At 40.9% G+C, this 14,275-nt stretch overlaps 1 protein-coding gene across 4 annotated transcripts in view; it reads right to left on the bottom strand.

Annotated features, from left to right (window-relative positions):
- Positions 1-12,676, bottom strand: part of baiap2l1a (BAR/IMD domain containing adaptor protein 2 like 1a) — a 48,399-nt gene extending 35,723 nt beyond the window's left edge. For all 4 annotated transcript variants that reach the window (XM_021576153.2, XM_021576156.2, XM_021576154.2 and 1 more), the window contains exons 1-3: positions 12,344-12,676; positions 11,090-11,165; positions 10,612-10,698 (exon numbers count right to left, since the gene is read on the bottom strand). In XM_021576153.2, the coding sequence (XP_021431828.2) occupies positions 10,612-10,698; positions 11,090-11,165; positions 12,344-12,406 (226 nt within the window). In that variant the 5' untranslated portion in view covers positions 12,407-12,676. The remainder of the gene's footprint in view (positions 1-10,611; positions 10,699-11,089; positions 11,166-12,343) is intronic.
- Between the last annotated feature and the right edge of the window lie 1,599 nt (positions 12,677-14,275).

Raw genomic sequence — 14,275 nt, 5'->3', positions numbered from 1 at the left:
GCCACACATTCCAATGGCAGGAAGGGAGAGTTAGTGTTTTGATGTTGCCATGGTTGGAAGTCTTCGTTCTCTGATATTACTTGGATATGAATCAGACATCGGTGGCACTCAGGTCAGGACATTAGCGCTAACATGCAAACCCACCCACCCACCCACCCACCCACCCACACACACACACACACACACACACACACACACACACACACACACACACACACACACACACACACACACACACACACACACACACACACACACACACACACACACACACTCCCTATGGTACTGATGCTACTGAACCTTGACTGAACTAATGGAAGGCGAAATGCTGACCAGAATCCTCCAGGCAACCCATCCATGGAGGACATGAGTTTAGAGACTGTTTCTTTAGAAACTGGATTTAGAAGTAGATAAAAAAAATGTTTTTGCAAGGACATAGGAGGAGATTAAGAAACACCAAATTCCACAATTTGGCACTTGTTAAGTGATGTGTCACAAGATAGGTGGGAGAGTAATTTCCCAGGAGGATGTATCACATCATAATATCTCCTACATCAGATTTATGTGTGTTGTACACACAATGGCACCAAGCAATTCAACAACAGTAGTAAACTCACTTCAAATAGAAAGGCCACAAACACACCATCAGGAAAATGTGCTAAAATCAACATTTGGCTTCACTTTGCCCATGCATAAAATGTACAAATAAAAAACAGATTGTTCTTTGAAGATTAGGGTAATGGAGGGGGAAAAACACCCATATTATGAAAACTTTGGGTTTAACAGATGCTGGATAGAGCAAGGGTGTGTGGGGCAAGGGAGGATGTGTGGGGTCAGGGTGGCCATGGGATTGTTTGGAGAGCGAAAGGAGCGTGACAGAGTGGAGAGCCTAAGGCATCATGGGTGAATGAGCAGCCAGCCAATGGCTGGCCCTGGCTGCCTACCGTTCTCCCTATGAAGTGTTCACTTGCTCACTTGTCTTCATGAAGTGTGCAGTCCCTCTCATAGATTTAAATGCTTTGGATAGATTGGTGAAAGCATTGATTCCAAGGACGTTGGAAGTTGTTTGCGCACCTTTAAAGTTCAGATGGGCTACATAGAATAGTAACTGTAATCTGGACATGGACTGTAAGCCTATAATCTCTAACATGTGGATAAATACAATATTAACTCCTGCACAATTAAGTATTTCATGCAGTGAAATTTTGTCTCAGGAACAGTATGATTTATCTATTTCAGCATCGCTTGAGAGAATGCGAATGCACAGTAAGGGAACGCAATCTTTTTCAGGGATTGACAGTTACATAAAAGCTGACAGTATTTCAACAACATAAATTAATCCTAGACTAACTGAAATCTTATCAGAAACATGTTTGATCATTTTCACAGCTTTTAGTTTCCTTAAAACCAGTCAAACTGATGTCATTTGGACATTTTGCACAGGAGGAATCTTGCGTTTTCTCCAGGCCCCTAAACGTCCTCGCTCCGAAGGAAAAGCAGAATGAAAGAAAATTTTACTGATGTCAGATTATTGATGCATTCATTCCATCGATTTATGACATTATTCTGGTAAGCACCACTGGAGGACCTGAGCCCTAGGACCATACCTCAGGACTACCTGGCATGATGACTCCTTGCTGTCCCCAGTCCACCTGGCCGTGCTGCTGCTCCAGTTTCAACTGTTCTGCCTGCGGCTATGGAACCCTAACCTGTTCAATGAACGTGCTACCTGTCCCAGACCTGCTGTTTTCAACTCTCTAGAGACAGCAGGAGCGGTAGTTATACTCGCAATGATCGGCTATGAAAAGCCAACTGACATTTACTCCTGAGGTGCTGACTTACTGCACCCTCGACAACTACTGTGATTATTATTATTTGACCATGCTGGTCATTTATGAACATTTGAACATCTTGGCCATGTTCTGTTATAATCTCCACCCGGCACAGCCAGAAGAGGACTGGCCACCCCTCATAGCCTGGTTCTTCTCTAGGTTTCTTCCTAGGTTTTGGCCTTTCTAGGGAGTTTTTCCTAGCCACCATGCTTCCACACCTGCATTGCTTGCTGTCTGGGGTTTTAGGCTGGGTTTCTGTACAGCACTTTGAGATATCAGCTGATGTAAGAAGGGCTATATAAATACATTTGATTTGATTTGATTTAGATAGTGGGCGTGGTCAATTGCGCTCCTCTTGGCCGCAGAGACTAAATCTAGCCGTTTTAAAGCTAGTTCCCTAAAATTCTACATATTTTGTCATGGGCCTGAGTGAAACATTTTAGTTTGATTGCAAATGCCATCAATTTTCTCATGAGACTGAGAGGAAAATTGCAGTTTCAAAGCTAATTTCCTGCAATTCTACATATTTTGCCATGGGGCACAGAGAATCTTATGCTATTTGAGTGACTCAAATTTTTTTTTAAATCAATGGAGGCCAAATGCCATGACATTTAAAAAAAATGATTTTCCCTGACCGTCTAGCTTTTTATTTTGGTGATTCCTAGTTCTCAAAGATGATATTAATTTAAAATATATTGCTCCAATATATTTTTTTACATACTTTTTTGTATATACCTGTACTACATGACCATAAGTATGTGGACACCTGCTCGTAGAACATCTCATTCCAAAACCAGTATATATATATATATATATATATATATATATATATATATATATATATATATATATATATATTAGAGGAATTTTCTTTATTTGTACTATTTTCATTTTTTTTTTTATTAATAGTGAAGTGCAAAACTATGAAATAACACATACAGAATCATGTAGTAACCAATAGAGTGTTAAACAAATCAAAATACATTTTAGATTTTAGATTCTTGAGAAAAATGTTATTTTCTCATTTTATTCAACTGTTACAGTACTATGCACCTGAAAAAAAGATAGCTCAGATGTGCGAGTGAATTTTGAATGTTATATTTTAGATTCACTTGTTGGCTGCTTTTCCTTCACTCTGCGGTCCAACTCATCACAAACCATCTCAATTGGGTTGAGGCTGGGTGATTGTGGAGGCCACGTCATCTGATGCTGCACTCCATCACTCTCCTTCTTGGTCAAATACCCCTTACACAGCCTGGAGGTGTGTTGGGTCATTGTACTGTTGAACAACAACTGATAGTCCCACTAAGCGCAAACCAGATGGGATGGCGTATTGTTGCAGAATGCTGTGGTAGACATGCTGGTAGGGTCTGCCTTGAATTCTACATAAATCACTGACAGTGTCACCAGCAAAGCAACCTCACACCTCCTCCTCCTCCATGCTTCATGTTGAGAACAACACATGCGGGGATCATCTGTTCACCTACTCCGTGTCTCACAAAAATACGGCAATTGGAACCAAAAATCTCAAATGTGGACTCATCAGAACAAAAAAATTATTTCCACCGGTCGAATGTCCATTGCTCGTGTTTCTTGGCCCAAGCCTTCTTATTGGTGTCCTTTAGTAGTGGTTTCTTTGCAGCAATTAGAACATGAAGGTGGAGACTCATGGAGTCTCCTCTGAACAGTTGATGTTGAAGTGTGTCTGTTACTCTGTGTTTCATCATAGTGCTTGTTGGTTTTTGCAACTGCACTCAAAGAAACTTTCTCAGTTCTTGACATTTTCCGTATTGACTGACCTTCATGTCTTAAAGTGATGATGGACTGTCATTTCTCTTTGCTTATTTGAGCTGTTCTTGACATAATATGGACTTGGTCTTTTACCAAATAGGGTTATCTTCTGTATACCACCCCTATCATGTCACAACTGAACTCATTAAGAAGGAAAGAAATTCCACAAATTAACTTTTAACAAGGTACACCCGTTAATTGAAATGTATTCCATGTGACTACCTCATGAAGCTGGTTGAGAGAATGCCAAGCATGTGCAAAGCTGTCATCAATTTGTTTAACACTTTTTTTTGTTATACATGATTCCATTAGTTTTATTTGATCGTTTTGATTTCATCGATATTACTCTACAATGTAGAAAATAGTAAAAATAAAGAAAAACCCTGGAATGTGTAGCTGTGTCTAGACTTTTGACTGGTACTGTATATATACAGTGCATTTGGAAAGTATTCAGACCCCTTGACCTTTTCCACATTTTGTTACGTTACAGCCTTATTCTAAAATGTATTAAAAAAAAATCTACACAAAATACCCCTTATGACAAACCTAAAACAGGGTTTTAGAAATGTTTGTAAATATAAATATAAATAAATATATACATTTATTTAAGAAATATGAAATACCTTATTTACATAATTATTCAGACCCTTTGCTATAAGACTCGAAATTGAGCTCAGGTGCATCCTGTTTCCATTGACCACCTTGAGATGTTTCTACAACTTGATTGGAGTCCACCTGTGGTAAATTCAATTGATTGGACATGATTTGGAAAGGCATACACCTGTCTATATAAGCTCCCACAGTTGACAGGGTATGTCAGAGCAAAAACCAAGCCATGAAGTCGAAGGAATTGTCTGTAGAGCTCCAAGACAGGATTGTGTCGAGGCACAGATCTGGGGAAGGGTACTAAAACATTTATGTAGCATTGAAGGTCCCCAAGAACACAGTGGGCTCCATGATTCTCAAATGGAAGAAGTTTGTAACCACCAAACTCCCATCCCTCTGTGGAGATGGGAGAACCTTCCAGAAGGACAACCATCTCTACAGCACTCCACCAATTAGGCCTTTGTGGTAGAGTGGCCAGACGGAAGCCACTCCTTAGTAAAAGGCACATCACAGCTAGCTTGGAGTTTGCCAAAAAGCACCTAAAGGACTCTCAGGCCATGAGAGACAAGATTCCCTGGTCTGATGAAGCCAAGATTGAACACTTTGGCCAGAATGCCAAGTGTCACGTCTGGAGGAAACCTGGCACCATCCCTACAGTGAAGCATGGTGGTGGCAGCATCATGCTGTGGGGATGTTTTTCAGCGGCAGGGACTGGGAGACTAGTTTGGAACAAGGGAAAGATGAACGGAGCAAAGTACAGAGAGATCCTAGATGAAAACCTGCTCCAGAGCACTCACAACCTCATACTGGGGCGAAGGTTCACATTCCAACAGGACAACAACCCTAAGCACACAGCCAAGACAATGCAGGAGTGGCTTCGGGACAAGTCTCTGAATGTCCTTGAGTGGCCCAGCCAGAACCGGGACTTGAACCTGATTGAACATCTCTGGAGAGACCTGAAAATAGCTGTGCAGTGACACTCCCCATCCAACCTGACAGAGCTTGAGAGGATGTACAGTACAGAGAAGAATGGGAGAAACTCCCCACATGCAGCTTGATGAGGAAAAATAACTATTTATTCAATTTTAGAATAAGGCTGTAATGTAACAAAATGTGGAAAAAGTCTAGGGGTCTGAGCACTTTCTGAATGCACTGTACATGTGTGTGTGTGACGCAGCTAAACGCATATAGGGGAAACACTGCACTTTGAAAAGTAAACACATTATTTGATATTCTACAAGCACATGACTGATGGAGAACTGATATGAGATTGTTGTGATCATGCTAGTTCATTATTTCCCTCACCCCCCAAAAATGAATGTCCCTACACATACTATAAACCAGTTGGAGATATTTTATGATAGCAGAGATGTTAAAAACCTAGCCATAAAGTAGTATTACAGTATATGTAAAGTATGTACCTTGTGATGAGAGATATGTTTCTCACCACAATCAGGTCTTTCCATGACACTGAATGCCAGGAAGGAGTCTAGCAGTCTGGGCTCCCTCACGGATTCTTTCTGCCCCTGTTGTTTGCAGAGCCAGGTCATTTTACTGCTCTTTTCCCTTGAGCCACAATGGAGTAAATAGAACCACTCCATTAACTTGAGTTGGAATGGAGTCATGGACTGTACTTAGAATTCTATGAATACCTCCCATTGAGTTGAGGAAAGTTGGTGATAGACTACATAAAAAGATGTCAGATAGTCTGTTTAAAGTTATTTCATTTAGATTTCACACATCTAAAACATCTGAAAGCCCAGCAGTTTTATTTGAAGTGAAAGCACTCAGGAATGTCTCTCAAAGGTTAACAGTCGATGCTGTCATTTTCAAAAAATGGTAAGTCATTAAGCGATTAACTGATTGTTCTCTCGGTTAACAACACCACTTACCTTTCACAATGTCACAGCACCAACCAGGAGGTCACACAGGCCTGTCATGAAGCAGAACGGAGCTTACATATTGTGTAGATATTGTCCCTTATTGGTTATCTATCATTATTAGGCCTGAAGTATTTATTGACTATGAGGCCAAACAAGGGAAAACTCTAGTTGCAGCCTATAAGTAGGGCCAGAGTTCATCCCGGTCAGGTCATGTGGTCGGAAAAAAACACTGGATCTTACACTTATCATTGTAAAAAGGCTATGGATCCAAAGATTGCTTTTCTTTTCATCCAAAAAGGATGTACAAACTAATCTGTATGACAAAATACAGACTCAGGGATTTGTTTTGAAACCTGAGAGGGTGAAAATATGTTTGAAACCTGAGATGAAAGCTGAGACCACATGAGATTACATGGGCTTCTGTGGGTAGTTAGTTAGAAGTGATGTGGATCATCTACTACTGTACTATTACTACAAGGTATTTAAAGCTGCAATATGTCACTTTTTGGACGACCAGACCAAATTCACATAGAAATGTGTTTTATACAGATCTGTCATTCTCATTGAAAGCAAGTCTAAGAAGTGGTAGATCTGTTTTATGTGCGCTACTTATGCTTCCTGTTCTTAAGTTTTGTTTTGCCATCTTTTACTTTTGATTTCGTACAGCAGCTTCAAACCAAAGACAGTACAGTATGAAGATTCTCCAATAGAAATCTCTGATCACACTTGTAGGCAATGTCATTTTGTCTCTCACGAGGTTGGAGTAATAACATGTTCAACTAACTATGTAAGACACTGGCTCAAATCTAGGTTGTGCCATTAGATTTTGACAAAATAAACAACTAAGGAAGAATTTTTCATTTATTTCGCTGACTTCTCGAACCCCAAACCCGGCCTGGTCTGTTTGGTCTGTTTCGCAAGCATTTCCGGAAGTCTTGCAATGTTGCTTCTCTGGGTTTAGAAACTGTGTTCAAACAGCTAAATATACAATATATTTGGTTATGGAAAAGATATTTCACAGCGGTTTTGATTGTACAATGATTCGCAACACCATATTTGCTTGTTTTCCCACAAACTGGAATTAAGCATTATGTATTAGAATTGTTGAATAGCCATTCTACGTACAGTACCAGTCAACAGTTTGGACACACCTACTCATTCAAGGGTTTTTGGTGTGTCCAAACTCTTGACTGGTACTGTATATACGAAGTGCCAAACTCACTGACTGATGCAGATGCTGCTCTATTACACTACTCTATTTAGCTACTGAGTGAAATTCAATTTCATCCCCTAAAACCCTTACAAAGCATTTATAAGAGGGAAGGTTACTCATAGCAATATGTTAGTGGATTTTATCAATATGAGAGTCATTGTGAAGTCAATTCAGAGCCAGAGGTAACTTTTGCAGTCACACTGTGACATCTGGCTTGGTCTACTAGTATAACTTGAAGCATGAAAATGTTCCCAAAAATATATATATATATGTATATATATCTAACAAGGGGTCACACTCAAAATGTTAGAAAAATCCATCAACATCCTCATCTCTAGCTCTGGCCCCTCAACCTCTATCTTGACAACAATACAAGCTTCCCACTGGGCACAAACGTTTCTTTTTGATTTATATTTGGTTGAGTTGGATTTAGGTTCAAAGTTGGGTGACATTTTTTTCCCAAACCATTACATTACATTTTTTTGGGGTTGAAATGACATGAAACCAAGTTGATTCAACCAGTTTTTGCTCAGTGTGTTTACTCTGAACCCCTGAGAGGAGACGAGGAGAGAAGGGCAGCAGATGGAGGGATAGATAGATAGAAAAAGGGATATGATGGTGGGACTACAGTCCTCCTCTGTCAGTCTGTTTGTTCTGTGTATTTGCTGCCCTACTCTGTGTAACACGTGAGATAATTCACACCGTCTCGCTGACTGTGGCCAGTCTCGCTGTGGCCAGTCTGAGCAGAAGAGAAGGAACCATACAAATAGAGTAGGAACAGCTCCAGACATCGAATACAAAACGTTTCGGACGCTGGTGTTCCATTTTGGAATGTTAGATTAAGTTGGCCAGAAGCACAAACTGATCTGCTACCAGGCTATGAATGTTCAATATGAATATAGAATGTGCCTAGAATGTGCCTTCAGAAAGTATTCACACGAGAGGTCTTCTTGGGTCCAAAAAGTTAGACGGGTTCTGAAATGGACCCAGGGCTTTCCTCCCCAGACCCTACCGAATAAATATATGTTTTAACATGGAGACACGGTCCGAATGGACCCAAGGCTAATCAGATCAGGCCCCATATAGACAGTGTCGGGTCTCCATATAGACATGAGTGGCTCGAGGAGGAGGAAGAGTGAGACAGCAGCAACCAAGCCAACTCGCACTAGTTAGTATAACTTCTAGCTGCCAAATCTGGGTTATTTATCATCCAATCTGGGTCGTTGAAACATATCCTTGTCAATTCACTTTCAATTCCATCCTTTTAATTCCATCTTCCATTGATCTTTTCACTTGCTTGCAATGACACACACAGATCCAGAGGCTAGTGCAGTTTTGATGACTTGTGATTAGCCGACAAAAACAACAAGCTACAAGCCTATCATGAAAAGCCGCAGCAGTATAAATTAGACAATTTTCTCTCCCTTTCTACTGCAGAAGTCACATTCGGGTCCTTACTGGCAAATCAGTTCTAATTACACATACCCAAGACCTGTGACAATCAAATCAGATCCGACCCGGATCCAAGGGTCAACTACAGAATTTAGTTGTAATTCTGTTTTTAGCCTTTTTTTCTCTCTTTTTTTTAAAACTAATTCATTAAAAATGAAAAGCTGAAATGTCTTGAGTCAATAGGTAATCAACCCCTTTGTTATGGGAAGCCTAGTTCGCATAAGTTCAGGAGTAAGAATTTGCTTAACAAGTCACATAATAAGTTGCATGGACTCCGTGTGCAATAATAGTGTTTAACATTATTTTTGAATGACTACCTCATCTCTGTAACCCACACATACAATTATCAGTCCCTCAGAATTTCAAACACAGATTAAACCCCAAAGACCACGTAGGCTTTCCAAGGCTTCACAAAGAAGGGCACCTATTGGTAGATGAGTTTTTTTTTTAAAACAGACGCTGAATATCCCTTCGAAGTTATTGTTATTATTAAAGTTATTATTTACACTTTGGATGGTGTATCAAAACACTCAGTCACTACAAAGATACAGGCGTCCTTCCTAGCTCAGTTACAGGAGAGGAAGGAACTGCTCAGCTATTCCTTATATTAAGCAAACCAGACTGGACGATTTTCTTATTTTTTTATTTATGGATTGCCAGGGGCACACTCCAACACTCAGACATAATTTATAAACAAAGCATGTGTTTTTGTTTTTATTTATTTTTTACATTTTACCCCTTTTTCTCCCCAATTTCGTGGTATCCAATTGTTAGTAGCTACTATCTTGTCTCATCGCTACAACTCCCGTACGGGCTCGGGAGAGACGAAGGTTGAAAGTCATGGGTCCTCTGATACACGACGGAAGAAGCACTGCTTCTTAACACAGCGCGCATCCAACCCGGAAGCCAGCCGTACCAATGTGTCGGAGGAAACACCGTGCGCCTGACAACGTTGGTTAGCGCACACTGCGCCAGGCCCGACACAGGAGTCGCTGGTGCGCGATGAGACAAGTATATCCCTACCGGCCAAACCCTCCCTAACCCGGACGACGCTAGGCCAATTGTGCGTCGCCCCGCGGACCTCCCGGTCGCGGCCAGTTACGACACAGCCTGGGCACGAGTCTCTGGTGGCACAGCTGGCGCTGCAGTACAGCGCCCTTAACCACTGCGCCACCCAGGAGGCCACAAAGCATGTGTTTTTAGTGAGTCCGACAGATCAGATGAAGTAGGGATGACCAGGGGTGTTCTCTTGATAAGTGTGTGAATTGGACCATTTTCCTGTCCTGCTAAGCATTTGAAATGTAACAAGTTCTTTTGGATGTCCGGGAAAATGTATGGAGTAAAAGGTATATCATTTTCATTAGGAAAGTAGTGGAGTAAAAGTAAAAGTTGTCAAACATATCAATTGTAAAGTAAAGTACAGATACCCCCCAAAAAAACAAATGAAGTTGTACTTAAAGCTATTTTTGCTTAATTACTTTACACCACTGATAAGAAGCTACTTAATGGATCATAAAAACATAGACCTGGGAGAATAGGTCACCTCAATAATGGGTGGTGAGTCACCACAGAGAGAAGGAATAACAACCTGTATATAGTACTAATGATAGTTTCATTACAGTGTGTGAGTGTGTGTATCTCTCTCTCTCTGTGTATCTCTCTCTCTGTGTGTGTGTGTGTGTGTATCTCTCTCTCTCTGTGTATCTCTCTCTCTCTCTGTGTGTGTGTGTGTGTGTGTGTGTGTGTGTGTGTGTGTGTGTGTGTGTGTGTGTGTGTGTGTGTGTGTGTGTGTGTGTGTGTGTGTGTGTGTGTGTGTGTGTGTGTGTGAACTTACCTAATTCTCTGGAGACAGGGGACACGGAAGCAGTCTCTCCTATCTTTGACACAGCGTCAAAGTACGCCTTCCCAGCAAGAGTCATCGCTGTGAGGAGACAAACAATATAATCATATGAATGGATCTCACCAACACCTACATGATACCCTATTCAGACCCTTGTGCTAGCCATGCCTGTGTCTGAAACCACAGTGTAAAAGTTAACTTGTTAGTGTATCATGTGAGACATCTAATTCACTTATGTCCAAATATTGGGATGATAAATCACATTTTGTTCATGCTGTATAACCCTTGTTTATAGCAACATTTGTCATAAGATGCTTGACAGTAATCCGGCCTAGATCCACAAAGAGCAAGCAGCAACATAGTGGCAAATGGCAAGGAAAAACTCCCTAGAAGGAAGAAACCTTGAGAGGAACCAGACTCAGACCCATCCTCCTCTGGCTGTACTGGGTAGAAAACATTAACATGTTCTTACCGGCTACAGATTTCTCATAGTTCTTCCCCAGATTGACCAGGTTCCTCAGACCTGGGTTGAACTGCTCCATCACATTCTGTAAGCGAGAGAGGGGGGACGGGGGTCAAAGAGAGAGAGAGAGAGAGGAGAGAGAATGAACTACAGCTGGGAGAACACAGACGAGAAAAACAAACTACAGAACAATCAAAGACCTGTTTATTCTTGGCCAGGGACTGAGTGTGACTATTCTTGAAATTGTTTGTTTAAACAACACTATTTTTATACCAATGTCCAGTGGGAAAACTTACTTTTTATTAACAATGGCCAATTCTCTTGTGGATTATATACACAGAAACCAATAATAAGCCAATACATAAACCACATACATGATTGTCTTAATGTCATCATAAATAAAGGTTTCAATGTTTGTGTTAATTCTATAAATAACACCAAGCTGAAATAAAACGTGTTAATCATTAACATGATCCTTCACACTTTACAGCTATGTGCGACACAAAGTCCGACACAAAGTATTTGCAGCAGCAGGCTAGGGTGAACCAAACCCAATCCCCGTCCTATTCAAATGGCCCACAATAAAATGCTGTTCAGGACTGGAGTCCCTGTTTAAATTCCCCAGGCACACCCTCAATAGAACAATGAACTGCCAGGTATGTGTTAGGCCTGCTTGCACCCAGCCAGAGAGAGAGAGAGAGAAAGGGGGAAAAGAAAACAGAGAGAAACAGGTTTATCATCACTCTTCTCTTCAGCTGAAATTGTGGCAGGTCCTAAACTGTATGTATAATTTATTAAACTGACACTTTCGACTTCACTCACCTGCGGAGTATTGGACAGGTGGGGCATGAGATATTGCCTTATGTGCACCATATTGCCTTAGAATTAATGAACTAACAATACGAAACAGATGATTGGTCAAATTTGAAGTTGACAAATTACAAATCTATTGTTTTTTTTCTTTCAGTTGAGAGGCAATGGTACTTTGTAGGCTACTTCACTGCGTTTTGCGTTCAACAAATCATGGGCACAGTTTACACGTGCGCTAATGGTAAGCACTGTGCAAATGTATGGCCATATTATGGAATGGGTATATGTATCTCCTATAATAACTGTGAGCCCTAATCTGAAACTAATTGGAGCCTACTGCTATTGCCAAAGGCGACGATGGACAATGGCCAAATGGAAACCCTGTTATTATGTAGCCAAGGTCATGGTGGAGAAATGGGGAGCTATTATGACGAGGGAAAAAAGCCTGCTTACCTTGTATGTACTTTCGGTCAGTTTATTCACATCGTCATGATCCAGAGACATGTTGGCAGTCATTTCTCAGTCTCTGCAAGATGGAGAAAAAAAACTAAACCAAAGCCAATCACTCGAAGTCTATATAATTCCTTTCAAATCCAAGGGTGGGCTGTTTAGTTGTTCCAGGAGTAGTTTACAATTGAGAGCAGAAGCGCAACTGTGCACCAGAGGCCAAACAAACCGGCATCAACCGCTGCGCTGCCTGAACGGAGACTGTCAAACTTCACCGTGTGTGTGTCGGAGGGGCGAGAGACAGAAAAGGTAGGATCCGTGACGTCACTGCTTTAGTCAAGCACTTTCGGTGCTGTGCTTTCAGGTGGATCAACTCGGTATTGGCAACAGGGGTTGGGCGCTCAGTCACTCCCTATGGCTCACTCTCCCGGGGCGGTTCTGTTATCGCATTCGGAAGCATTTAAATGACAATAGGCTTACTTTAAAATCAGGGTGAACCACCCCGGGTTTAGCTGCTTCTGCAAAAGCAAATGGGGATCCAAATAAATAAACAAACAATATTTTAAAATCAATTAACTCCCCCATTTGGCCATCGGCATTAGTCTCATGTAAACATCCCTACAGAAAAAAAACACGATTTCACATCTGGAAAATCACATGATTTCAAGTAAAATTTCACATGTGAAATCATGTAAAAACTTGTTTTTGGAACACTTGACATGTGGTCACGTGAAATTCACGTGGTTCTTCCATAAGGGATCTTCTCAGCTTAATTATGCTGTGGTTCATTGCTGTTGTTATCAAATCAAAGTTTATTGGTTGTATACACAGATTTGCAGATGCAGCGAAATATTATTACAGCGCAGTAATAATACCTCGAAAACAATACAAAAGTAAAAGAAAGAAATGACAAAATATCAGAACAAGCCATGTCAGAGTCCGGAATATACAGTTGAAGTCAGAAGTTTACATACACCTTAGCCAAATACATTTAACTCGTTTTTTCACAATTCCTGACATTTAATCCTAGTAAAAATTCCCTGTCTTATGTCAGTTAAGATCACCACTTTATTTTAGGAATGTGAAATGTTAGAATAATAGTAGAGAGAATGATTTATTTCAGCTTTTACTTATTTCATCACATTCCCAGTGAGTCAGAAGTTTACATACACTCAATTAGTATTCGGTAGCATTGCCTTTCAATTGTTTAACTTGGGTCAAATGTTTCGGGTAGCCTTCCACAAGCTTCCCACAATAAGTTGGGTGAATTTTGGCCCATTCCTCCTGACAGAGCTGATGTAACTGAGTCAGGTTTGTAGGTCTCCTTGCTCGTGCACGCTTTTTAAATTCTGCCCACAAATTTTCTATAGGATTGAGGTCAGGGCTTTGATGGCCAAATATTTTTTTCTTGCCCATTCACCCTCTAAATGGCACACACACAATCCATGTCTCAATTGTCTTAAGGCTTAAAAATCATTCTTTAACCTGTTTCCTCCCCTTCATATACACTGATTGAAGTCGATTTAGAGAGCAGATGTTCCTACTGTTTTGTACACTCAGTGAATAATGATGTGTATAGACACTATGGATAATATATTAATTGAAAAGGTGTGTTCAGCAGTAGTGATATAGGAGTACTGGGTGGTAACCGGCTAGTAAAAGTAACTAAGGTTCAGGGCCGGGTATTGGGCGGAGGCCGACTAGTGGTGACTGTTTAACAGTCTGATGGCCTGGAGATAGAAGCTGTTCATCAGTCTCTCGGTCCCAGCTTTGATGCACCTGTAAGGTCTCCTCCTTCTAGACCAGGGATGGGAAACTCCAGTCTTCGGGGGCCTGATTGGTGCCACACTTCCCTCGCAAACACAGCTGATTACTCAAATTGCATTCTTAAGTGAAGATCGTGAATAGGTGATTATTGGAGTCAGGTGTGTTAGCTCG

This window comes from Oncorhynchus mykiss, chromosome 20 (genome assembly GCF_013265735.2).
Source record: "Oncorhynchus mykiss isolate Arlee chromosome 20, USDA_OmykA_1.1, whole genome shotgun sequence".
Lineage (NCBI taxonomy): Eukaryota > Metazoa > Chordata > Actinopteri > Salmoniformes > Salmonidae > Oncorhynchus > Oncorhynchus mykiss.
This window is presented reverse-complemented; position numbering and strand designations above follow the sequence as displayed.